The following is a 26,409-nucleotide window of genomic DNA, read 5'->3' as shown; positions in this document are numbered from 1 at the left end:
TTTTGGCTTTTAGTCCCGAGTGCAGGTCAAGCTCCAAACACACTGGGACCTGCGTTTCCCATCAGGCAACTTTCAGTAGACCCTCCTTACCTGGTAAACACCCATGTCTTTAAAACTCACATCAATGTATGGTCTCCTAGCCCAAGGTGAGATAAGCCAGACGACATCACTATGACATCATCAGGGGTATTTCCTCAGGCTTGACAGAGCTCTTCACACGCTGAGCTGGATGACCCATAACCAGTAAACTAAACTTCCTGTGTAAACTCACAGGAGGGCCCCGGTAAAAGCCAATGAGGCAAAACATAATTTAAAAGGTATTAACATTAGCTGCTGATCTAAACTTTGATCCACTTTGGTACATTTTGCACTTGAATCACAAAAACATCTCCTGTACGCAGATGACACCATCCTGGTGTGCATCATCTCCAGCAAGGAGGAGAAAAGATCAAACTTAACTTCGGGACCAAGCTTAGCCTTAGAAAGTGTCTGATTCACCACTTTCCACTGTTTGAATGCTAATTATTGAATGGAAAACTGCCTTGAAGCTTATTATATAATTGGGATATGATGGGGTTGAAAGGTTCGTGAAAAAGGATCACACAACAGCGCATTCTTTATACATTTGTTTTATTTCCTCCACAGATGAACCAGAGCGTCCTAAAACTCACTGCGAGCACCACAGAGACGGTGTGCAGACCACTGACAGAGAGGGATATCCTGTAGTTGGAGCCTACGTCCCTCAGTGTGATGATAACGGACAGTACAGATCATTACAAGTCAGTGTTTGTAATTGATTTAATACATGACATATTCTTTTCAAATCAGTAATTCAACTGCAATTTCTAAACTTAAAATACTGGTATTGTTATTGCAGTGTCACGGCTCCACTGGACATTGTTGGTGTGTGGACGGTAACGGACAGGAGAGAGCCGGAACCAGGACTCCACCTGGTACACCACCTAAAGACTGCGACCGACCAGGTGAGGTTTCGTTTGGCAGCCTGTGCTTTCTGCATGTAGGCTGAGGGCTGCCGGGGCAACACACCCATCAGATCAATCTCAACAGACGTACTAGTATTATCTTGTAGTTGTGCCAGTTTGTTTTATCAGTAACCTTTTGAAAACCCACCTATTTTTAGGCCTCTGCTCGAAAATTGCATACCCAAACTAAAAAAGGGTGTATCTCTGCAACCACTACGGCTATTTGAATACTTTTGGTGTTATAATAAAAGAGTATAATGTGAGTTGTGTGTTCAGATGTGTAAATATTAGTCTATATGTTACTGGTTATGAGTAAATGAAGAATGAATTATACAGTTTTTATAGCAATATCTGCCATAGAGCCCATATGGGCTCCACAGTTTTCAAGGTTAAGATTCTTCATGTAAATAAATGTTGTGCTTTTACGGTGGCTATAACAAGGTTGTTTTAACATATCAACTCTTCCAGATGAACCAGAGCGTCCTAAAACTCACTGTGAGCACCACAGAGAGCATGTGCACAGCAGCAGTCCAGAGGAACATCCTGTTGGAGCCTACGTACCTCAGTGTGATGCAGGAGGACAGTACACGCCACTGCAGGTCAGCACCTAACGAGTGCTCAGCTGATTGTCAGACAGACGAACAGATTTCTATTTGATATAACATAACAAATTAAATGTATGTTTTTCAGTGTCACGGCTCCACTGGACATTGCTGGTGTGTGGACGCTAGGGGACAAGAGAGGGCCGGAACCAGGACCCCACCTGGTGCACCACCAACAGACTGTGACAAACCAGGTGAGAACCAATAATACACATGAATAGACAGACCTCGCCCTCGATTCAGCTTCCTGCGAGTGCTTCCAACTGTTCTGTCCTCAGCAGTAACAGCACCAGCGTCAGCAGGTGTATTATGTCACGGCTCTCCAAGGCTTTCTTGCTAAACATTGACCTGTGAACCCTCTAATTCCTCAACTCTATGACAAGTCAAGCAGACAGCTCGTTTATGTGAGTGTGTGTCTAACCTTGTAAGTGGTGCACTACTGAGGTCATTGGGTCACAGCCTTGGAATGCCTGGAAAAACAGGTGACATCACTGCCAGACTGTGTGTGTGGTGGGAAGTTGAGCAGAAAGGAAGAAGTAAGATGAAGCTAAACAAATACGAGAAACAAGGACATTTTCGTTTTTATATTGTTGCAAAAAGTAACTGTAACTTTGCTGTTTTGTCTTATATTAACTCCAAGCTGACACGGATATCTGCCGGCTGAATGGATTTTATGACCTTAAGCCCCTTTTAACTATGAGTTTTCAGTAAGAAAATAAACACTATAGTCATTCTAATGCAAAACTTTAAAAAGGGATTATTAGTAGCAAATGTGTTAAAACATGTATATTTGATCAGATTTGTAGTATTAATTGACATGTATGTTTTATGTTGTTGGAATAAATGACTAACTACAATAAGCACTACATATCTACATAATAGCTCGTAGTTATGTAAATACAAATGGTCTGTATTAGAAATATAGATCTATTCTTGCAGTTATAAACATTAAAGATGGAAAATAACTTTTTACAGCATAAAAAACATGAATTACTTCAAATTTGTGTCTAGTGTTAATCTATGCATTTGACTGCCTATCTTCCAATTTTGGAATGACAGGAGGGTTCTGGTTTTGAACACACTCTAAAAGAATATGCATCCGATCCCTGCTGTTGTTCATCTTTATCCCTCCAGATGAACCAGAGCGTCCTAAGACTCACTGCGAGCACCGCAGAGAGCGTGTGCACAGCAGCAGTCCAGAGGGACATCCTGTTGGAGCCTACGTACCTCAGTGTGACGATAACGGACAGTACGCTGCTTTGCAGGTCAGCATCTGGTGACAGATTAGTAGTTTTATTCATGAATGTCATGCAACTTTGAATATTGTGGAGAAACCTAAGCATCTGTTTGATATCAATGGCTCCAGTGTCACGGCTCCACTGGACATTGTTGGTGTGTGGACGGTAAAGGACAGGAGAGAGCCGGAACCAGGACCCCACCTGGTGCTTCACCCAAAGACTGTGACAAGCCAGGTGAGGGAAAGGGTCAATTCTTTGAGTTCTTCAGACACGTACACTGAAGTCGGTTACCATCAGTCTCGTGAAGGTGTTTGTACTCTGGCGTGACAATTTAATCTGACATCCTCAGATGAGCCTGTACGTCCCAGGACCTACTGTGAGCAGCACAGAGACAGTGTAGAGACCACCAGTCCAGAGGGGTATCCTCTGCTAGGAGTGTTCGTACCTCAGTGTGACTCAAATGGAGAGTACGCATCTCAACAGGTAAGACCTGCTTTTAATGTAAAGACACAAAATGCCTTTGCTCTCTTAAACGTCTTATTATGTGTAATAATGGTTGGTTGCTATTGTGTATTTCAGTGCCACGGATCAACTGGACACTGCTGGTGTGTGGACAATAGAGGACAGGAGAGAACAGGAACCAGAACCCCACCTGATACAGTACCTGTGGATTGTGACAAACCAGGTGAGACTGATCCTTTATGCTGCACAAGACTTTCATATGGATCTAAACTCCGAGGATGGATCACATCATTTCTGCAGCATTCTAGATGAGTTGTTAGGGTTGACAAAAAATACTTAAGAAGCCTATCCAAGGGGGCTTTGTACCCGCTTGTACAGGATATGAGGAGCGCTTGAACAAGCCTCCAAGCAGAGCTGCACCGTGCAGACCAACAGAACGAGAAAACGGGCGTAATGAATGCCACGTGTTCGGGATCAGTCAGGGATCGTACGAAAACTGCAGTCTGTGCAGAAGTCAGGATGACATCAGAGAGGACGGGGAGACCTTTAGGAGGTCGGCTCGCCCAGAGAGTGGATTGTCATCAGCATAGAGGCACGCTGAGGTCCAACAGACCAGTCTGGGACACGTTCACTGACTACAACATGATAACTCCTGTGGATTTAAGTGTTATCGCCCAGACCTGCAACTTGAGATTTGCTTGATACAATTTGTCTGTTACTTTACAACTTTGTGTTCCAGATAAACCAGAGCGTCCTCAAACCCACTGCGAGCACCACAGAGACAGAGCTCAGGCTACCAGTCAGGGGGGATATCCTGTAGTTGGAGCTTATGTGCCCCAATGCGACTCTGATGGACAGTACCTACCACTGCAGGTTGGCATCATTTAATGTTACTTTGAGTAACTTGAAACAAGTGATAGACATAATACCTAAATAATATGTAATTGTTGTGATAGTGCCACAGCTCCACTGGACATTGTTGGTGTGTGGACAGTAGAGGACAGGAGAGAACAGGAACCAGGACTCCATCTGGTACACAACCCAAAGACTGTGACAAGCCAGGTGAGTTTTATCCTGCCAAAAGAACCGTGGGCTATAGTATATATGGTGTTTACGCTGGCTATAACAAGGTTGCTTTAACATATCAACTCTTCCAGATGAACCAGAGCGTCCTAAAACTCACTGTGAGCAGCACAGAGACGGTGTGCACAGCAGCAGTCCAGAGGGACATCCTGCTGGAGCCTACGTACCTCAGTGTGATGCAGGAGGACAGTATCTACCTCGACAGGTACAACTGGGAGTTCTGTGTGTTTTTGTTCTTCTTCTTATCAGTAGGGATACCATTGTTTTGAATTGATATGTATTTCAGTGCCACGGCTCCACTGGACATTGTTGGTGTGTGGACGGTAGAGGACAAGAGAGAGCCGGAACCAGGACGCCGCCTGGGAGACCATCTGTAGACTGTGACAGACCAGGTGAGACCGCTATCAGTGCTCGAGACACCTTGAGTTTCACAAATATTGATTCAGCCAAGAATTTGGGTCCAGAAGTTACGATTACAACGGAAACTTCACTTGATGGTCCCCTCCTCTCTCTCTCTGTGGGACTGTGATCCTCTCTCGCCCTCTCACTCACACAGAGTACACACCGGGGCCGTTCTATAAATTCACCTCTTGCTATAAATCCTATTTATGACCAATCCGAACATCTGAAGTGGTCACTTCGTGGTAAGATGAGCAGGCGACTGTTGCCAGGCGACCAAAGCAAAACAAGACGGGCTGCCTGAGCAGCCGAGTGACAGAGCGGTGTTACCTCCAGAAACACAGACGCCGGCTTTATTAAGACTAAAAATCTTTTCAGTTGCACTCATTCACAACTGGAAGCTGCTCATTATGACCACAGTGATTCAGGGACTCCTCATATAACCCCATAATTTGTGAATTGTAGTTCTTGTATTTCATTTGTATCATATTTAGAAGTTTACGTGATGCAGGCACGAACCTCTCACGTCAGTGCGCCCACATAAGTAATACAACTGGTTGCCAACGCAGTCAGTCAGCCTGACGACTGGATGATCATTGATTTAGCGGACAGTCCACACACTGTCCATTTCTGGGAAGGACGTCTGAGACACATGGACCACTAAACTGAGTTGGTCATGTGGTTGAACAGCAAATAGAAGTCAAACCAAGTGATTCATAAGACTGGATTGCAGCATGCAGTAACTGCTGCTGGGAAAACTCCCAGAGACATCAGGCTAATTGTCCAGTTGGCCTTCTTCTCTCTTGACCCCCCTGTTCTCTTCTCGCCCTCCTTTCAGATATTACACCGATCTCCTTCTTAGTCTCAGCAACTGCAGTCTGGCATCAGAAATGCACAGAGAGCGAGAGCGAGGCCAGAATAAACATTAGTGGAAGCCCAAAGTGGTTTCAGGTTTAGTTGTAAAGCGAGCCTATAAAGCGAGTTATTAAAGAGATTTTACAAGGCAAACAATATTGACGAAAGCAAGATGTGTGTGTGTGTGTGTGTGTGTGTGTGTGTGTGTGTGTGTGTGTGTGTGTGTGTGTGTGTGTGTATGTGTGTGTGTGTGTCTTTAAACACAGGACCTCCCCGCACCATTCATCAAGCACTCCACATACCACGAAAGTAAACTCCAGCTAGAGAACACCCTAACAATGGGATTAAATAATGATGTGAACTACAACCGAATGGGATCAGCATTGTATAAGCACAAACCTGTGGTGTTATTTTTGACTTTTTTAATATTTAAAAGCATTAACAGCGCCGGGCGTTTTCCCCCTCAGTCCCCGTGGCTCCGACCCAGCACCCTGAGAGCGTGTGTGAGCGATGGAGGGCCAGCTTGATCGAGCACTACGGCGGCAAGCCTGAGCCACAGCAGTACGTCCCGCAGTGCGAGTCGGACGGACAGTTCAGGTACACACACACACACACACACACACACACACACACACACACAGGAGCTGAGAGTGTTTTTTTGTTAAATGACAAATTACTCGAGAAAGCAAATTGTTTCTCAGTCCAGTCCAGTGCTACGGAGAGACCACTTACTGCTGGTGCGTGGACCAGGACGGACGGGAGGTCCCCGGCACCCGATCACATGACGTCGTCCAACCTGCGTGTGAGTGACTCTTCACCAGTACTGTGCCAGTTTGGTGCCGCCAATCACGGCTGAAAGTGAGTTCTGAACACATCCAATCTTGTCCCAGGCCTTCCCTCAGCGGCCCCTCCCACCGTGCGCCCATTGCCCCGCCCAGATGTGACGCCTCCACCAAACGCTGACATCACGCTGCTGTACGCGCAGGGGCAGAAAATAGGAGCGCTGCCTCTCAACGGGACCAGACTAGATCCAACCCGGTCCAAAACACTGCTGACCCTCCATGTAAGAGAGGAACGGACATGTTGTGTCTCCATGTTCTTATTAGTTCTTATGCACATAGATGATTTCTGTGCTGGTTTAATTATTTAGAATGATGTTTACGGTTGAAGTCTTGTGATGTGATTATGCTGTAATCATGTGGACATAGCTCATGCTCATGTGTGTGCCCAGGGTTCCATCGTTGTTGGCATCGCCTACGACTGCAAAGAGAACCAGGTCTATTGGACAGATTTGTCCGCCAGAACGATCAACAGAGCTTCAATAGTGGCTGGTGCCGAGCCAGAGATCCTCATTAACACGAGTAAGAACACACGCTGGCGCTCCTTCATTTCTGTGTGTGTGTGTGTGTGTTTTACATTGTATCTAAACTCTATGTGGTCCCCCGTGTAGATCTGGTCAGTCCAGAGGGTCTGGCGGTGGATGAGAAACGCAGGTTGATGTTCTGGGTCGACTCAAACCCGGACATGATCGAAAGCGCCAACCTGGACGGCAGCGGGAGGAGGACGCTGTTCGGCACAGACCTGGTCAACCCTCGAGCCATCATCGTGGTCTCTTCCACCGGGTAAAGACCCCTTCTGTCTGTCTGTCCTTGAGCCGGTCCACCACAGCGTTTTGGTCTTTGTCGACTGAGGCTTCTTGAGGCCATTAGTCGTTTCTTAATGATTGACGAGGACATCTCTGGTAAACCGTGGTTCTTTGTGGAGAAACTTAATCGATTAAGTCAACTAACCGCTTAGTTAGTTAGACTACAAATTCCTCTGGTTGAGGACAACCTTTGACTTCCAAAGCCTCGGGACGGTTCAGTCTGGATTCGCAAACACTTAAAAAATCTCCTCCCCGAGCAAGAAACAAGCAAAGCACCCACGCAGATGGTTTTCAGCCCGCTGGCACGGCCGTGACAAACACCCTCAGACGGGTGCCTGTGTCTAATTCATGAGTACACAGATTAAAGTCAAAGTAATTTTAGTAGAGAAGGATTCCTGTTGAGTCTGGTTGCCCAACATGACGTCATCAGTAGGAGACAGGCGACCGCATGACAACCGATGGGAGCTGGGAGGAGTTTGCCTTTAGTAACGCACGTCTGATACTCTGTCATGTAAGTGGCTGTCAGTGCTTCTCTGACAGAGCCAAGCACACACACACACACACACACACACACACACACACACACACACACACACACACACACACACACAGGCAATGAGGCCGTCATCGGTCAGCTCTCCAGCAACACCATCTGCTTTCCATCATTGCAACTAATCGTATAATCAGTAAGTATAAGCATAAGTATGCATTGTGTGTGTGTGTGTGTGTGTGTGTGTGTGTGTGTGTATGTGTGTGTGTGTGTGTGTGTGTGTGTGTGTTAATGTGGTTGATTCAAATGATGAAACATAGCAGCAAAAGCACAAATAGTCAAACCACACATTATCGATTTGACAATAGAAAATAATATATTTCTGTCTGAATGCCAAGTCTGTGTGTGTGTGTGTGTGTGTGTGTGTGTGTGTGTGTGTGTGTGTGTGTGTGTGTGTGTGTGTGTGTGTGTTTAACATACTTGCGGCTGTGTGTTCTGACAAAAGCCAAGTCCTAAAGGTAATCACCGCTTCACACGGGGACACTTATGATGAAGCATGTGCTCTGTGATTTCTGAAGCTGCACATGTTGCCGTTTCACACACACACTCAGAGACATAACCACACACACACACACACACACACACACAGTCATAACCACACACACACAGAGAGACATAACCACACACACTAAAAAGCAAGCACACACACATTATAAAAGCATGAATGTCTTCTACGCCAACATCTGCTCGCATGTACCTTCAACAAATAAATTAACGTACAGTCTCATAAACACATGGTGTGTGTGTGTGTGTGTGTGTGTGCGTGTGTGTGTGTGTGAGTGTGAGTGTGCATGTGAGTTGATTGCTCATGTGGTGTGTATTACCTGTAGTTCCCAGCGGACTGCCCACATGCACACCATCATCTACAGACGAAAGGCAGCGCGCCGTCGCCAGGAGCCCACACACACACATACACACACACACACACACACACACACACACACACACACACACACACACACGCACACTCCGCCCAGAGTGCCGCTATCGTCTTGTTGAGTGCACTTTTGAAACGTTGCAAATGACAAAATAGGATTTGATTTATGAAAATGAGGCAGCAGAACGTTGGCTCAAAAGCGAGGAACGGTCCGTACTTCCTGATGTATACAGATGAGCCGGGGGTCAGAGGTTGCACGTTGCTCAGAGTAACCTGACCGTGACCTCCTCAGCATCAGGCAGATGGTCCCTCGAGCTCTGTTCCCTTACACACCCACTCGTGTGTGTGTGTGCTTCCTCTTGTCTCATATTAGCCAGATTGCAGTGATGAGCTCCAAAAAAGAAAACATGCAAAAAGGACACGCAGCTGCGAAAAATAGTAATGAACTTGTCCGCTGCCAGCATGATGCAACGCGCTCTATAACCCCTCCCCCCCTCCCGTTTCCTCTCCGCAGGACTCTGTACTGGACGGATTGGAACCGAGAGGCTCCGAAGATTGAAAGTGCGTCGGTGGACGGACAGAACCGCAGGGTGGTGGTGTCTGACGGCATCGGTTTGCCAAACGCTCTCACGTACGACTCTTCTTCTGGACAAGTCTGCTGGGCCGACGCAGGTAAACACCGCTCACTGGACTCACTCCCTTAAAATCACCCCAACTGCCCCCTCATACGCATGTCTTTCTTCTCTCCAGGTACAAAGCGCTTGGAGTGCGTATCCCCGGACGGGTCGGGCCGAAGAGTGGTCCACCCCAGCCTCAACTATCCGTTCAGCATGGTCTACTACCGGAACCACTTCTATTACACCGACTGGAGGAGGTAGCCCCTCCCTGTTGTCTTCATTCTGATCATCGATTAATGAGCCGACCGCTGTGTGTCCCCACTGTGTGTCCCCTCTGTGTGTCCCCTCTGTGTGTCCCTACTGTGTGATGATAATAATGATTGCTTGTTAAATCCTCGAAACAGAATTATAACTCATGTTTTAATCGATACGGAGACATCGGAGCCAGCGGATCATTTCAAAAAGTCCAGCCGAGATCAGGCTGCCCACGGTGGGCAGCAGAGCGCTGACGGCCCGGTGCTCCGGGGCTCACCGGTCCCGCGAGCAGGACCTCAACTCGTCGGCGTATCTTTTTAAGTAGGCCGATTCTTGAGAAAGCGACCAAAGATTTGATACTTAAACAACTAACTTCTCGCCTGAAAACATCCTAAAATTACATTTTGTGACTCAACAACGGTAGTATTCATAGAATGTCAACTTTCAGTTATGAGTTTTCTCATCCGCCATTGTTCCCTGTTTGCTGGTCCGAAATGCATTCTGGGATATTGGCTCTCTCAAGTACGCTCAAGTCTGCTATGATGCATCCCCGGTAAAATGGGAGGATCAAGTCACATCCGGGCATTTTCACCGTTCTTGGCGAGAAGCGGACTTTTGAATTGGAACAGTACTTGGGCCGCGACTGATGACGTTTCACGAGTCCACGAGAACACAAGTACAGAGAAGAACGCTGATTGAGAAACGGCCAGTGTGTCCCCGCTGTGTGTCCCCGTTGTGTCCCCGTTGTGTCCCCGCTGTGTGTCCCCACTGTGTGTCGTGTCCCTGCTGTGTGTCCCCGCTGTGTGTCGTGTCCCCGCTGTGTGTCGTGTCCCTGCTGTGTGTCCCCGCTGTGTGTCCCCGCTGTGTGTCGTGTCCCTGCTGTGTGTCCCCGCTGTGTGTCGTGTCCCTGCTGTCTGTTCCCGCTGTGTTTCCCCGCTGTGTGTCCCCGCTGTGTGTCGTGTCCCTGCTGTGTGTCCCCGCTGCGTGTCCCCGCTGTGTGTCCCCGCTGTGTTTCCCCGCTGTGTGTCCCCGCTGTGTGTCGTGTCCCTGCTGTGTGTCCCCGCTGTGTGTCCCCGTCCTCAGTGTGTGTCCTTCTGTGTCTCGTAGGGACGGAGTGATCGCGGTGAACAAAGACAGCAGCCAGATCACCGACGAGTACCTGCCGGACCAGCGCTCTCACCTGTACGGCATCGCAATAGCAACCACCCACTGTCTATCAGGTACCTAGTGAAATGACAGAATCACACACACACACACACACACACACACACACACACACTATCACTCTCTATCACCCTGTTCACACTCTGTTCACGTGTGTAATTAAAGCTCTGTGTAACAACACACACTCTGACTTCAAGGTACACTGGCTCATGAGCGGTGATGTCATCGCATCAGTCAACGCCCACCAGATGTCTCGTTCACGCCGAGACAGAACACATCGTTTACCCTGCGTGTCTCATGGAAACATATAACGTCTTACACAAAAGCAGCACGCTAGCATATAAAGAGTGTGCGTTCAGGGACGTTGGGCAGCGGCAAATGTGTTAAAATTGAGCTTCAGGACGCAGCAATGTTGAACTATTATACATTCGTACAATATGCGTATAGATTCTGGGTTTTTCAGTGAGGGAGAAATAGATGTTTTATTATTTTTTTATTTGAATCAGACAGTTTAAAGCAGAGTATTTCTATTTGTCATGAGACGTGTCTGGAGGAGGATACTGTCACAATACATAGAGTACATATAATAGTAGTGCTAAATATAAAAAAAAACTACATGGATGACTAGTGGCCACGCCCCCTAAGCAGTCATCACACAGCTGGCTCCCTGTGTGTGAAACAGACAGGACAATGATTACACAGCTGTCTGCGGTGCTCTACCTGTATTTTGTGCTTTGCGTCATGTTTGATGTGTCGACGTCCGTAGAGGCTTCGTATTAAAACCCCTTTAAAGTACAAAGTCGCCCCTCTAAACACAGGATGATCCCTAAAGTAGCACCTTGGCAGATGTTGCCGTCAGAGAGCGTAAAAGCCCGCTCACTCGGTCCGGTCAGGGCGTTGAAGCGTCAGTGCCTCCTCACTCCATCCGAGGCCTCGCTCTTAGCTAACAGCTTCAAAGACGCCGGCGTGCGCCGTAATTGTGGCCGTGATGACGGCTCTAAAACACTCTTGTTAGGGGGTTTGGGAGCCGGTCGTGAGGCTTAAAGGCTGTTATTGTTGAACACACACACACACACACGCTTCATCATAAGTGTCCCTGTGTGAAGCGGTGATTAGCTTTAGGACTTGGCTTTTTGTCAGAACACACAGACGCAACACGCAAGTATGTAACCCACACACACACACACACACACACACACACACACACACACACACACACACACACAGACGGTCTTGGCATTCACTCACATGCCCCATAATTATTATGCTGCACACACACTATTACTATACTATACTATTTTATATGGTCAAACCGATAATGTGTGGCTTGATGATTTGTGCTTTTGCTGCTGTTTCATCATTTGAATCAATCACATTAACACACACACACACACACACACACACACACACACACACACGGTCTGTACGGGGAGAGTCCTCAGTCGCCACAGGTTGTTAAGCGCAGGGCTTTGTTCAGGACGCTCTGCTAGTTCTGTCATTACCAGCAGTTAAGCTCCCATTCTGTCACCTTTTGGATTCACACAGGAAGATAATCTGACCTGGAACTCCTCATTTCCAGCCGGAGTCGTAAACAAAACGCAAAAACTACTTCCCGTAGTGATGGAACGCCAAAGTCAACATTACATTTTGTCCTCTAACTGTCTGATTTTGTGCGTCTCAGGGAGCCACTGACGAGAGACCGGTAGCTGCAGGTCCTTTGGTGCTAAAGTTCTGGGGCGGCCGCCTTAAAGAAGTGCTTTCTCCAGTTCCCTCAGAAACAAAGAAAAGGACTCAGCCGGCGCTAGATGGCTTCCTGTTGCCAGATCGACCTTCAGAGCAAATTTACAACCCCTCCACTCACCCTGACCCCAATTATCTCACCTTAAAGATATAACCCCCAAATACATGTTTTGTAAATTTGTTTTATACCTCATTTTTAGTTGTTTTTTTTCTACTGTATTTTTGTACACCAGTTTTTTGTTGTGTTTTGTTTTTATATGGATTTAAAGCAACAGAACAGTTTAAAATGTATTGAGTGTCGGGTTTCTGCCAAATAAGAATGACCTGAAGAGCTGATGAACTGTTGGAGCCAAAGATCTGTTGTGAAACATCTGGCCACATCTGCTTCTACATTCACTCTCATTGTTGTTTGGAATTCAGAGTGGATGCACACAAATAAAAAACGGTAAAAAGGATTAGTTCAAAGTCCTCAGGGGAAAGGTGTAACTTGCTTTCTTCAGCAGTAGCAACCTTCTCATTTAACTCTTGGCAAATAAGTGAATTCCCCAAAAAGTATTTTTTTTTTTATTATTCCATAAAGATGTTCTGGGTGGGAAATCATTGCCGTTGTTTGAGTGACTGAAATCGTTTAATGTGATTCCCAGTCAGATGGTGCTACATCCCTCTGCCACTCTGTATCTCACACATGACGAAGACATTCTTTTGGCCAAATATTTTTTAACTACTACTTTTCAAATCTTTTATCTTTTTATAAGATGTGATATTTATAACAATAAATTGTGATTTGGTACTTTTGGCTTTTCTTCTCCTCTGAGCTCCTTGTGTTCTGGCGCTCCTTTGAAGAAACTCCACAGAGGAAGAAGCACAGGAGACCAACTCTGTTCGGCTGCATTTATAGATTCACCTACACAGCGTCAAACTAAACCGTTTCTAAATAACACATTCTTCCTTCCGTTTGCTCTGGAAACAAAAGATACAAATATAACTGTCCGTTTGAATGCTTCAGAAGCTTCTCTGTGGTTTCCCGTTGAGGGAGATTGTGGCGGCGAGGAGCGGAAGGTAAGACCTCTCAGTCTGAAGAGGGCGACGTCACCCGTCGGCCCAAATGAGTACTGAAATACCAATTAATCAAAAAATCTGATGCATTTGCTCCAAAAACTCCCCACATCTCATCACGCTGATCTCATGCAGAACAAATACAAACTCATGAATGTCCACCAAAATCAAATTAAAACTCCCGTGGTTCAGTCCCTCCCCTTTCCTCCAGCGTCCCTCCGTCATCCTCGCTCTCTCATCTGCCGACCTTGCCCAGCCTGTAGTCCGTCTTGGGGTCGGCTATGATGGCCTGGACGGCCACGATGGCCTGGTTGATCCGGGTCTGGAGCTCCCTCAGCTCCTCGATGTGAAGCAGGCGCAGGATCTGGGCCGCTTCGTTCAGAGTGGCATCTGAGGAGACACTTTCAGGTTTTAGCGGACGCGTTTGTGCGCTCGGTTTGCCGAAGGGTTCCCGACCCGGCCCCGCACTCACCTCCGGTGTCGAAGCCCAAGATGTGCTCGTCTAGAGCGACTGGAACACCCTGGGGAACACGGCAACATAAACAGCGTCACACATAATTCAGGATGATCTCTAGATATCATTCTTGATGCGGAACGTTACAACACCTCTCCGCTCTGGCTGGCTCTGGTGATGGCTTCTGGAGAAAGCCTCTCCTGGATCAGAATACGGATAGCCTGGTTGAGAGCACATGAAAACACACACTCACTGGTTAGGAGGACAAATACCTTTAGAGATAACAATATAAAGCCTTTAGATTTAAGACGCACCTTGAGCATGACCAGGTAGTCGTCATGCCGTTGGATCTTTAGGATGTTGGCCAGAGCCGTCACTCCTGCTTTGAAATCTGGAGAACTACCTAAAATATAAAAAAGGGACGATTTCATCTTTCACCTTGAAAAAATAAATAGACGAAGAAACCGAAAAGAAAAAGAAATGTGCGCGGGGAACAGGCTGAGAAGTGTTTTCCTACTCACTGTCGAGGTTGAGGAGAGGGTCCACCGCTTTGTCGCTGTTGCTGGAGGCGGCCATCGGCTCGCAGTTCTTATACTTGTCCACTGAGGACAAACATTGAGTACATTATCGTGTTGTGTTGGAGAGCACAGGAATATAGAAGATTGTGTTTTCTGCACATGCTTTGCAACAGAGTGTCTGTGAAATAATTGAACTTGACTGATCTGGCATCATTGGAAAACAGATTCTTTTTACAGTGTCTCCATCTAGTGGTCATCTGCAGTGTTGCAGCGTAGTAGTGGACACACAGCTTAATCACAGTACATGTACACACACTACTCACCATTGTCTCCGTATTCATACCGGACAGCCAGGCCCAGTAACCAGTCCACCGCCTCCGGCTTCTCTTGAGCCCCGAATGGACAGTTCAGATCCTGCAGGTACTGCACACAAGAAGACACACGCTTTGAATCGTGCACATCCAGAACAACAATGATGGCTATCTTTGTTATAATAGAGTTTTACAAGACAATGGATAAGATAGAAGTGGGCTCAACCTTCTGAAAGGCTGAGGGCCAGTCCGAGCTCGGGATGTTCCTCAGGTTTCCTCGGTCCTCGATCTTATAGTGCCGGATCTTCTGGTCCTCCAGCCACACCACGCAGTTCCTGTACTGCGTCTCATCTGAGCGGACGAAGAGGTCAACTCACACGGATGAGCACATGAACCCGAGCCTGCTTTACGTCTAACGTGACTTGTAACAGGCGGTGGTACCGGAGGTTCACGTGTGAGTCTGTCAGTCAGTTACTCCCCTCTTTAGCGTGGGGGATTTATATTGACAGCCCAGTAATGAGTCCGAAGTCTGAGTTAGCACGTGCACATCAAATGCACTGTTCTATAGTGTTTCTAACTAAATTGCTCACCTTCAAGTCACAAAATATGACGTTAAAAATATGTTGAAATAAAACTATGGACACTTACTTTCTACTTAACAATACTGCCGAAAACACGTGTGGCGGGTTAGAAGCACGTAAACACGTTTGTTTTTAAATCTCGTGTCCAAACATACAGGTGTGTCGGCCAAAAGCAGCTTGAATCTGCCGTTTTGTTAAAGGAGTTTGGCTTCTCGGCTCCACGTTTAACTCCCGGAACCACGCTCGTGAGCTCCTGGACGAGTTTCGTCTTACCTGTGCAGTCGAATCCGCTGGGGTTGTGATAATCTAGCGCTGTCAGCTTTCTGCGAAACATTTCACCGTATGTGTTGTGTGTAAAGAGCTGCTTACTTCAGCTAACAGTCGGCTATCTCGGCTGTTTCCTTCGTTGGCTGTCCGTATATGACACTGCGCATGCACCGCCAGGCATCCTTCAACTTCCGGTTATAACTATCGAAATAATGTTCTCCTTACTGACCAACGGCACTAAATATAAATAATATTTCCTGTCCCATTTTAATTCGTATTGGTGTTTTTCTGGCTTCAGGTATTAAAAGCATTCCATTGTGTGCATCTTCTTAAACGTTCTTTAACTATTTTTTCAATTCCTCTGTATGTTTTGGTCCAGTTTTGGATATAACTTAACTAATTTGTGTTTCATATCAACCATAATAATTTAAAACATTACTGACATGTCAGAAGAAATTCTGATTCATAATGTAAAGTTGGTGGAATCTGGACCATTTTAATTGTATAAAATGTGAGGTTTTTTTCTCAATAGAAATGCAGTTTAACGAACCATAAAAAGAAAAGAAAAAAGACTAAATTCCAAATACAATCTCACACTGTTACAAAGAAAGGGGCAGAAACTTTGGAAAAAAATTACAACTTTATTACACGTCACATTTTATAAAATGAGGCCAAAAACATCCAAGATGATGCGATTGAAGAAGAAAAAAGGAAGAAAAAAACAATAAGGTTGATGTGTGTCGGTTTACGTGTCAGCGTTTATGTTCAGAAGGGCCTCATGCGTGTGTTAAGGGGCGGGGCTCTGTTGGGTGGCGTGATAGCTATGTCCAGATAGTCTCCGATCTGGAAGCGCTGAGACTGCAACGTCATGGAGTCATCTGCGCCCTTCCTGCCGGATACAGTGTTGCCGATATCTTTCAACCTGTAAAAGGGAAGGGGAGAACGTGTTTCAATATACAGTGCACACAGATTCCCCACAACATTAAGCAAGAGGCCTGCCAACCAGTGCTGTTCTAGTGTGATGCTAACCTGTACACTTTCCCTCTGGGGTCGGGGAAGACAATGGCAAAGCTGAAGTGAGTCCCCTTTTTTCTGGCCTCTGGATACACTTCCTTAACCAGGCTGGTCAGCTCCTTCAGAGTAGCATCCATCCTGAAATAAACACAGATTAGTACCCGAACAAGGAGCGTTCCCACCCATTTAAACTCTGCTTAAAACGCTGGCAAATACTGGATTGACACAACACAAACTGTTTGCGCTCTCACCATGTGTAAATCTGCAGTTCGCTGGAGGGAACGTTGCCACGGGAAAATTCATCTGCTCTGTGGTGCCGGCCACTGTTGGTGGTGAAAACACGCAGCAGAAGGGGGCAGGTCTGCAGCAGAAATAAGCATAAAAAATGTGGGTATTAAAAAAAACAGATGCAGAACAGCAAGACAATGTAGACAGGTAATCTAATAAATATGAATTATTTGTTTTTGTTTCTTGAAATAGAATACATCGGTTCATTCAAGTAATTCCATTTAGTGGCACTTGGATGTGAAACCAATAAACACAAACATGGAAATGCATATAACACTGGGATCCCATCTGGGCGTTTTGAAAGTCTTATTTTGAAACTTACAGTAGTTGCGCCACTAAAGTACACTGCCCCCTAGTGACCACACCGAGTAACTACAGCATGCGACATTTTGAGTGCCAATGTACTGTTAAATTAGATATTAACAACTCAATTCGAGTTGGAATTGGTTAGTAGTCGTGATAGTACCCGAATGCATGTACATAGTGTACTAAAGTATAGTTAATGAACTCGCTCAGTCCATCGGCAAATGAATGGAGGAGGACAAGACCTCAGAAACACCTGTGGAAAGTGACGACTCCCATCTAAACTACACCAACGTGTCTCGTGACTGTAACCGAGGTACCCCTTTACTTATTGGGGCCAGTACATAAACACGAAGCGTTTGACCCCCCCGGGACAACTAAACTGAGGATAATTACTACAAACAAAGCAAGAATGTGTTGCTTAGGGTTAAAAACCTAAAACTTGTTTCATTTGAAATGCTTATTTAACTTGGATAAGTTACATGACGAAAACGCCAGTTTCGTTAAAGACCTCAGGTGAAAGCTGCATTTAGCAAGTTTCGAGCGTCTACCCAGAAATTTCAAAAACACTTGCATTGTATTTGTCGAAAGGTTTCATTGACAGTTTCAGTACACGCGGGAAATATTAATTCAAACCATGTTAACACCTCGAGGTAAGCAATGCAATAACTAAACAGCAAAATGTATTCATCTGTAACGTTAGGTAGACGAGGAATAGCTAACTATTTATGCATGCTAAGCTAGCTCCATAGACTAGCACGCAGTAAAAGCCAACATTTTTTATTAATTATTTTACTTGTGATGACCAGCGCATAACGGATTATAACATAAAACTGCATTACGGGGTGATATATGTTCTAATGTTGATAGTTAATTAACGTAAATCAAACAGCCTCCAAGCTGTTAGCGTAGCATCCAGAGCTAACCTAGCCGGTTAGCTTCGAGCTCATAGGGAAGCTAAACCAGCTAACGTACCTTCTCTCGGTCAATGGGCTTCTCTGGCTCCTTCTTGATTTCTTCCTGCGTAATCCGCGATTCAAGGGCCATTGTTATTATTTTCACAGATTAATTAATGCACGTAGGTGTCGGCGCTAGCTTTCTACCACCTTGCTCGGATATCTAACCGTAGCTGCAGCAACGGAATGAGACCGGAACAGTTTCCGTTTCCGGTCTCTTCTTTTGAGGTGACGTCAACCGGCGACGACTTTATCGCCGCCTAGTGACTCGGAGTGTCTTCTGCATTACCGTCCATATGGCAACGATATAAAGTTCTGGGTTAACCTTCCTCTTGTGTTAGGGTCGGCACCGAACCGTTTTAGGTTTTAAATGCATAAAAGAACCACATAAAATGTGTTTATTGCATCAAGGCTGTTTGACTTTGTCAGGAACCTCTATTTCATTAATAAAAATGTTTCACTAAATTATAAAATGCTCTGGTTGAAATTATGACCTTTGTGTTGTTAGGGTCGGTTTCAACCCAGTTCTAAAAATAAGATTTCCTTAATTGGTTGTTGTTTTTTTTACCTTGTAAATCTATATGTTGTGTTATGACTTGTTCTGCTTTTCATTTTGTGTTTGTATTAAAGTTATATTGCTGAAATTGACCCGTAACACCATAGATGTTACTCTAGTTAATAATATAAAAATTAAAAAATAAATAAAACAAATGTATTTTGAGATGTGTTCTAATACCCCTCAGTAATAGTCAGGTAACACAACAACCTTTTATTTATGTATATGATTCTCTTGAGGTTCATTTTACCTTTTTCTTTATTGAAATGGAGGGGTATCCTGACAAAGAAAACCACACCAAAAATATTAAAACATACAACAATATGTTCATGGATAAGGAAGCCTAACAAGGTAACCAAAAGAAGAGAAACAAATTGGATGATAGATAATTGTTTTTAGTGTATTTTACAGCTGATTTAAGACATGGGTCGGCACCGACCTGTTAACATAAGAGATGGTAGAAGTGTTGAACAGAAACATCTTCGTGAAGCTGTTATGTTACTGAAAAGGGAAAAAAACGAAATCTGGAAGTAACATAAATCACCAGGACGTCTCGCAGACTTTCATACTGGCTGGTCCAGGATCAGTCGCCAAGTCCACCTACGGTACTCAGTCACATGCTGCGCTCCCCTCCCTCACTACCGCATGTGTGTGTAGCTTTCTGGGTAACTTATATGTGAGTGTAGTACAGCGTGCGTGCATGCATGCGTGTGTGCGTGCGTGTGTGCGCGTGTGTGTGAACATCCTGACACTGGCCCCTTCTGTTCTCCTGGCGAGCTGACCAGGAGCTACTCCAACAATCAGCTCTGTTTCACCTCTCTCCTTTTCTCCCTACTCATTCACTTTGTAGCTTCATGATTTATGAAAACTGATACCACTTTGTAATCAAAGTCTGTATATATATACACACACAATATATATGCATATCTGCTGCTACAACTAGCTCAAGCTGAATGAGCATCTTCAGTGTAAACCGCGAAATTCTTTTTTGCTCCCACACTTCAACAAACAGGGAAACGCTCATCGGTCACAGTCATTAACAGCACAGAGAGCTGCACTGTCCCGCAGGCGGACCGCTGCTAAGTGATGGTCGGGCTCTGAAAGGTTATGTGTCCTGTTACAGTCACACACACACACACACACACACACACACACACACACACACACACACACACACACACACACACACACACACACACACACCAGCCCAGCCCAGATGTTGATCTCCACAGCTGTCTTCCTGTGTGTCTCGGCATCTTTCGCGATGATGTTACAACATGCAAACCAGACATCGTTACATTATGAGGCGTGGGGTGCACAAACATACACACACACAAACACACACAAACACATTTATACAAGCCTGAACGCAAACACAGATGTCCCACCACCTTTATTCATCCCATGTGAACGTATGTGTGTGTGTTCCTAATTGTTTACATCAACATCTTTAAGCTATCTTGTTGTTTGTGGGCGTGGAGGACTTTGTAGCTCTTTGTATTTACGAAGGAGGGGGTCTTTCTTTTCTTGTGCAAACACACACACACACACACACACACACACACACACACACACACACACACACACACACACACACACACACAGTACGTGCAAACACACACTTTCCTTTAAGTTTTGTAACATTCATAAACAACAACGTAGCACCGTGACATAATTAAAGGTACATTCCACTGACTTTACACCTGAAGAGGCTCTGGCGGAGCTTTCCAAAGGTGAAAACACAAAAAGAGTTATCTTGGCGTGGGCTTGAGATCTAAAGTTTGTCACAGAAACCATGAACTAGACTAATTAATGTTGAATGAAAGAAATACAAAGTTGAAATTGTAGGAAGCAGCGTTTTTGGAGCAGAGCCGGACCTGTGTTTGTGACTGAAACTCAGGATATCACACAAAAACAATCCCATTATAATTTTTGAGTAACAAACACAATAGCGGTTTATTATCAGTGACTGTGCATTGCAGTGAAATCTTTCCAGCTCTTTCTCTTTGCCACATTTCTTTATAAATATCTCGTCATAGTTGTCATAGTTGCCACTGTGAGATTTTATTTTGAAAGTGTCCACAGGAAGTCACCTCATATTGTTCTGGCTGTCTTGACACTGGGAGCTCATCTTTTTATTTAATGTGAAGGAAGGAGGAGCTGCAGGTTTGTGTTTTTCTCAGTATATTAGACCCAGATAACGTTCTATTTGACTTCATTATCATTAAGCCACGGTGGTGTGACAGTGAGCTGTGTGTTTGTTTTCGTGCAGGAAAGGACCATGTAGAAAATGTTCCTGCAAACAACCTGACTCTACTCACACAAGGTGAGAAAACTACTTTATATTTACTTTTGGAAAATTGCCAAAAGACCGAATCAGTTTTGGAAGAGAAATGACAGTAAATGAATCAATGGTTGGTGAATGGTGATGCCCAGTGAGGACCGTAGTAGTGTGAGGTTGTACAGTGTGCTCAGTGTGTCTTTAGAGGAGTGGGCTCGGTTCATACAGTCCACAGTGGGCAGAGAGGATCATCAGTTCACATGAATTCTGGCGCTGGGCCTTCGCTCTTCCTCCTCTCACTTTCATTCCTTTTCATCCTGTTCTTGTATCAAACTTCCCTTTTGTTTCGTCGCTCTCTGCTTTCATCTGTTGCCGCTGCCTCCCCTCTGAATTTCTCCTCTGTGCTGCCGTCAAACTTGTTTTTTAATCCCGGTCACCGCGGTAGTGTCATCCTCGTCGTCATCCACGTAGCGCCTTTTAAGAGCGATGAGGCTCATTTTAAATGAATCATTATCTGATATCAACTGGAGGCATCCATGCAGGTCCATCTTGAACTGCTGATGATGGTTCTCCAATGCTCTGTTCCTCTTCTTCTCCTTTCACAGCTTATAGCCGTCCACCATGGACCTTTCATTGTCTTTGATGACCTCGTCCAAGACCTCATTCTCTGCACGAGCGCATGCAGTGTTTCTACTTTTCAAAGTCTCGTCATATTCTTTAATTGTATTCTTCAAAACCGATTTCTCCTTATTTTGGTTTCTCATGACTTGCCTTTTATCCGCGACAGTCTGTTCTAATGAAGCCACGCGCTCTTTGAGAGCATCCATTTCCGCCAAGTTTGGCAATGACCTTGTTTGCAGCACATAGTGCTAGCGTCTCTTGTTGAAGGTGCTTCCTTGTATTCCTTGTGTTCCTTGTAGGGAAGACTCACGTTTTGCAATAATATCTTTTTGCACCCGTAGTGGTTTTTCCACCTCCTTCTTCAAAGTATTTCTATTTCTTTTTTTATTTCGACATGTTAGACTGGATTGTTATTTTCCGTTCTGACATATTCTCCTCCTCTGTTGCTCTCTTGAAGGCTTCTTCCTTTTTTCCATTTTTTTTTTTTTGTAAAAGGTTTTTGACTATCTTTATTTGGGAGGGGGGTCCTGATCTGATGTGAGGCCCCGGGACAGGATGTTAAGTGTACAGATTGCACATTTTAATTTGTGATTTTGGGCTATATAAAATAAACTGAATTGAATTGAATATTCACACACTCCTCAATGCTGCGTTCACAACACTTTACTTGCCTGAGTTTACACATCAGACTATTTGTGATAGTTTGCTTAATTCCCAACCTTTTTTTTGTAATGTTATGTTAAAAAATACGGAAGCGCATTGCATTCACTGGATAAAAAAAAAAAATAGACCCCTTTTCTCGTAATTACGACATCCTGATCTCGTAATTACGAGATCTTTTCTCGTCATTCCGAGAAAAGATAAAGAAAAAGGAAACGTCTGTAAGACCTCTCTCAGTGGCAATGATGGCGCTATCGCAGTTAATCTGCTATTATTACCTTCTCGGTTTGAGACACTGGGAAATACTGATGTTTCTAAAAAATGAGGATGGTATTAAATTGAGTATGTCAACACTGTGCAGGCATCTCAAGGCGTTAGGATTGTTCAGGCGGAAAGCCCAGTCTGACGTGCTGGATGTTGCTTGTGGTGGAGATTTTATATAGAAGGTATTATTCTTAAACATGTGGACCATTTGGTGAGGTCAGTTCGCCCAGACTGAACCGAGCCATCCTTGGGATGATAGCAAGGGTATCTTCCTATTGTTTTGGATTCCTCTGTTTTCTTGTTTTCTTCCTTTTGGTTATCACTTTTCCTTTCTCAGGGCCACGACCAAGCGGCAGGCGCCAGCTGGGTGACGTGGACTGTCTCCTGTCTACACGCGGATGGCAGCGTGGGGGGAGGGGAAAGGGGAGAGGGCAACCATTTCAAAGAATAATTGTTGATGTATAAAACTCATGTGAACTATTTTTCTGGGTCAGACCTCTGAACCATTTGTGGGGAAAGAGCTCTGCCCATTCAATTGAATTATTTCCGAGTTTCTGTTTAATAAATACTTAAAGACATTTGGGTGTTTCACATCGCATTTGTTTTCTCTAAAGGAGATTGAGGAGGATAATTAATTCCCATTACATCGCTCTGTTTCTGCAGGAGCAGTTGAACCAACACGGGATGCTTCATGGATACAAATTCATGCATTTGAAATGCATCCAATCTGGTTTGGTAGTGACTGTAACGGACCTCTGAGAGTTTAAAGTATTGTAATAGTTTGTTCCTTTTTTTTTTGTCCTTTATTTCAGTCCGTTTTGTTACTGCAGTCGGTGCATTTCCGGTAGCGCTCTTATTTTGAAGGTACAAAAAACGAAAGTTGTTAGTAAGAAACGGGCAGAAAGGAAAAGTTGCCATAACAACGGAAAACAGTGATAAAAAGGTTACGGATGTATTAGTTTAGCACCTGGCTGATATGGGCACAAGGTCTGCACCTGTTCAAGTTCATTTTTTGAGAAAATATTGTTTTAGATTGTTACGTTTTTTGTCTGTGTCAGAGCTTAAGCTAACCGACTGCTATTTCCGTTTTTCTTCATAGTTCTTACGGTGAGTTCAATAAACCTTTACGAACCATCACTTAAAGACTCCAGACTATAATTCTGCCGGGGATGCTACAGTGACTCAAAGAACAGTGGCTCCAGCGGCACCTGTTAAAAATCCTAGATCCTCAAGGAGTAGCTAAGGCAACGGAACCATCTAAGAAGACGCCTGTACACATACATGCCATACAGTGGACAGTATGGCACCTTTCGTAATCAGGTCAGGATGTCGTAATTACGAGAAAATATCTTGTAATTACGAGAAAAGGTCATTCAGGGGTGATGGTGGGTCCTGCAGCATGACCAGTTGAACCACAGCCCCAGACCACATGCATGTTCTTATTAGAGTTATGTCCTTCTCAACTGTGACAAAAAAGCTTTGAACAAAGTTAATATAATAACGTGCGTTTAATCTTTGTTATTTTCATCTGTTTTAAGTTTGATCTTTGATAGAGTAATGTGGGTTTCTTAACCCTAAATTAAATGTATTTATGTCATAGTAACAGAGAAATTTAAATTTTTAGCTTGCGGGTGGGGCGGGGTACAGTACAACCGGCCCTTTGAGGGCGACCATGATGCTGATGTGGCCCGGGGTGAAAATGAGTTTGACACCCCTGTATTAGACGATGGAGCCAAATTCAGGGCAAAGGTTTTGTTCATTTGAAAAAAAAATTTGAACCTGAAAAATCAAGTTTGGTTCTTGAACTTTGAAAAATGTAACAATATATTCGAAATAAAAATAAGTGTATGAAGCGTTTTTTAGATTTTCACCTCTTTTTTTTTACAGTTTCAAATCTTTTTTTCCGGGTTCAAATCTTTTTTCCCGGTTAAATTCAAAGCAATACACTATGCCAGGTTGTGCCGTTCAAAAACCACACTATTGCTGCGATTTGTGCTAAGTATTGCCATCAATGAAAAAACTTTTTCCACGGCCCTGTTGGTTTTCTGAAATAAAAAAGGAAAGAAAGCACAATAACTCCACACACAAGTGTATACACTGGCACCCAGATTCAAACCCAGAACTCCTGTGTGAAAGTCACCTGCCTAATCCATTAAACCACTGTGTTAAACAAGATGTATATATAAATGTATATATTTTTCTTTTAATTTCATGGTTCATGTTTTTATTAGTTGCTTGATTAAGTTATACTAAAAGACGGAATAAACAAGAGAGACCTTATAACCGGTGGCGAGGAGAGGAAGCGGTGGGAAGCCCGTAAAATGGCCCCGGGGGACATGGGCTACATGTACTTTTTCAGGCATAAAGACTGGCCGCAATGCATTGATGCGCACACCCATCCTTGCCAGTGCCACCCAACAATTGACACGGTCGGCAGAAGGATCAACCACTCGAAAAGTTGCAACCTGAAGCCAGTCTGTAGAATTTTGAATGTGGGTGGCAGGGACACGAGTGTCATACTCTTTAGGGGGTTCAGCAGCATCCAAGTGGACGAGGAACTTCACTTTGACTACGGAGCGTCAAAGGGCTCGTTTGGGGAGGGCACGGAACTGGACTGGTTGGCCCACTAGTCACAAGAGGAGCGAGCGGCAAGTGGTCTACCAGCTAACATTTGCTTCCTATGGTACAAAGTGTATTGTAACTACGATCTTTGGCAGTCAAGTAATTGTCTGTCTGGTGGTCAGACTGACAAGGCCCGTGAAGAGAGAAGAAAGAGGTTCAATGAGAGTAATGCAACCTTGAAGAACAGAGCAATCTTATCACTGAAACAACAAGTGAAAAGAAGGCTCTTGAAGAAAAGAACTTAGAGACCGAGGCCAAACTGAAAAAATAAAGAGTGAAATTGACCAGAGCGAGGCAGGACTGCAAGATCAAACTCACGGAAACAGACAAAAAGATCACCAGTCAGTGAACTTGAAGACAAGATCAAGCTCCTCACAGAGCAAAATGTTGACCTACAGGTCTCCAACCTGCACCTTCAGGAGCTCTGGGCATCCTAACAAGAGTCATCATCAAGGATGAAGATGGCGAGCATGGACCGGGGGATGGAGGGCATCGGGGATGGCATGCGCAGGGAGATGGAGGTTCTCTCCACCCGAAATATTAAGGCTCTTAATGTACGAAAAAGGATACTTGAATGGAATATCCCTTCAGTAATGGTGTTTGCTTGGTTTTCAGGATATGTTATTAAAACAACACATGTCTATAAGTTAGCTGGTGTTCTGATATTAACACAGACCATAGCTATATGTTAGCTGGTGATCTGATTTTCAAACAGGCCATGGCTGTAAACTAGCTAGTGTTCTGATATTAACACAGACCATGGCTATAAGTTAGATGGTAACTCTGATATTATATACGGGGATATAGTGCCAGCTTGTGCAAATCTTTAAGAATAACCAATGTAGAATCTGTTGCTGTATGTCATTTTGTTCTGTTTCTTTCAACAGTGCTATGACTTCCAATCAGTTTTAATACAACCAGCTGTACTGTACTAAGCTAGCCTGCCTTTGGAACTATACCAGTTCAAGTAGTCATGTTCGGACTACTTGTATGACCTATGCAATTGTCATAATTGTTTCTATGTGTATGTATGCAAATTTGATTAATTCAAATGTCTTACTTTTTGCATGACGTAAGCACATTTAAGCGGTCACGGAGTTTCAGCTGCTCACCGTCAGTAGGAACATGCGTTATGAAATGTAAAACTAATATGAATTATAAATGCGAGCATTCAATACTAAACTATT

The 26,409-nt window shown here is 44.5% G+C and overlaps 3 protein-coding genes across 3 annotated transcripts in view; 1 reads left to right on the top strand and 2 right to left on the bottom strand.

The window, feature by feature from the left end:
* The window catches only part of nid2a (nidogen 2a (osteonidogen)), a gene marked incomplete at its 5' end in the record, with an annotated part of 43,832 nt that extends 30,572 nt beyond the window's left edge, over positions 1 to 13,260 (top strand). Inside the window, 17 exons of the mRNA XM_079236666.1 lie at positions 646 to 779; positions 878 to 983; positions 1,425 to 1,582; positions 1,674 to 1,779; positions 2,720 to 2,850; positions 2,952 to 3,057; positions 3,173 to 3,306; positions 3,403 to 3,508; positions 6,090 to 6,219; positions 6,324 to 6,424; positions 6,513 to 6,685; positions 6,854 to 6,983; positions 7,073 to 7,244; positions 9,209 to 9,366; positions 9,445 to 9,568; positions 10,674 to 10,786; positions 12,412 to 13,260. Coding sequence (XP_079092792.1) covers positions 646 to 779; positions 878 to 983; positions 1,425 to 1,582; positions 1,674 to 1,779; positions 2,720 to 2,850; positions 2,952 to 3,057; positions 3,173 to 3,306; positions 3,403 to 3,508; positions 6,090 to 6,219; positions 6,324 to 6,424; positions 6,513 to 6,685; positions 6,854 to 6,983; positions 7,073 to 7,244; positions 9,209 to 9,366; positions 9,445 to 9,568; positions 10,674 to 10,786; positions 12,412 to 12,422 — 2,093 coding nt within the window. The 3' untranslated portion in view covers positions 12,423 to 13,260. The remainder of the gene's footprint in view (positions 1 to 645; positions 780 to 877; positions 984 to 1,424; positions 1,583 to 1,673; positions 1,780 to 2,719; positions 2,851 to 2,951; positions 3,058 to 3,172; positions 3,307 to 3,402; positions 3,509 to 6,089; positions 6,220 to 6,323; positions 6,425 to 6,512; positions 6,686 to 6,853; positions 6,984 to 7,072; positions 7,245 to 9,208; positions 9,367 to 9,444; positions 9,569 to 10,673; positions 10,787 to 12,411) is intronic.
* A 141-nt stretch (positions 13,261 to 13,401) lies between these two features.
* On the bottom strand, positions 13,402 to 15,796 carry rtraf (RNA transcription, translation and transport factor). The gene is made up of 8 exons (XM_079236667.1): positions 15,664 to 15,796; positions 15,036 to 15,160; positions 14,822 to 14,921; positions 14,502 to 14,582; positions 14,295 to 14,383; positions 14,133 to 14,201; positions 13,999 to 14,047; positions 13,402 to 13,916 (listed from the first exon to the last, which is right to left on the bottom strand). The coding sequence occupies exons 1-8, from the start codon at positions 15,722 to 15,724 to the stop codon at positions 13,762 to 13,764; spliced, it is 729 nt and encodes a 242-aa protein (XP_079092793.1). The 5' UTR covers positions 15,725 to 15,796; the 3' UTR covers positions 13,402 to 13,761.
* Positions 15,797 to 16,288: 492 nt separating this feature from the next.
* On the bottom strand, positions 16,289 to 18,389 carry sap18 (Sin3A-associated protein). Its single transcript, XM_079236649.1, has 4 exons — positions 18,238 to 18,389; positions 16,923 to 17,032; positions 16,687 to 16,809; positions 16,289 to 16,579 (listed from the first exon to the last, which is right to left on the bottom strand). Exons 1-4 carry the CDS (start codon positions 18,307 to 18,309, stop codon positions 16,423 to 16,425), a joined length of 462 nt encoding a protein of 153 aa, XP_079092775.1. The 5' UTR covers positions 18,310 to 18,389; the 3' UTR covers positions 16,289 to 16,422.
* Between the last annotated feature and the right edge of the window lie 8,020 nt (positions 18,390 to 26,409).

The sequence above is a fragment of the Taurulus bubalis genome, assembly GCF_910589615.1.
Source record: "Taurulus bubalis genome assembly, chromosome: 21".
Lineage (NCBI taxonomy): Eukaryota > Metazoa > Chordata > Actinopteri > Perciformes > Cottidae > Taurulus > Taurulus bubalis.
Note: the sequence above shows the minus strand (reverse complement) of the source record. Positions and strands in the feature narration are given on the sequence as shown.

Bases quoted from the DNA above. Each gene is read 5' to 3' on its own strand.
- rtraf (XM_079236667.1), bottom strand. From the start codon at position 15,724: ATGTTTCGCAGAAAGCTGACAGCGCTAGATTATCACAACCCCAGCGGA. The intron at 14,922-15,035 runs GTTGAGCCCACT...TCTTGTGTGCAG, and splicing joins GGCCCTCAGCCTTTCAGAAG to TACCTGCAGGATCTGAACTG. The intron at 14,583-14,821 runs GTGAGTAGTGTG...GTTTGTCCTCAG, and splicing joins GTATGAATACGGAGACAATG to TGGACAAGTATAAGAACTGC.
- sap18 (XM_079236649.1), bottom strand. From the start codon at position 18,309: ATGGCCCTTGAATCGCGGATTACGCAGGAAGAAATCAAGAAGGAGCCA. The intron at 17,033-18,237 runs GTACGTTAGCTG...TTTCTGCTGCAG, and splicing joins AGCCCATTGACCGAGAGAAG to ACCTGCCCCCTTCTGCTGCG. The intron at 16,810-16,922 runs GTGAGAGCGCAA...TGTTTATTTCAG, and splicing joins GAACTGCAGATTTACACATG to GATGGATGCTACTCTGAAGG.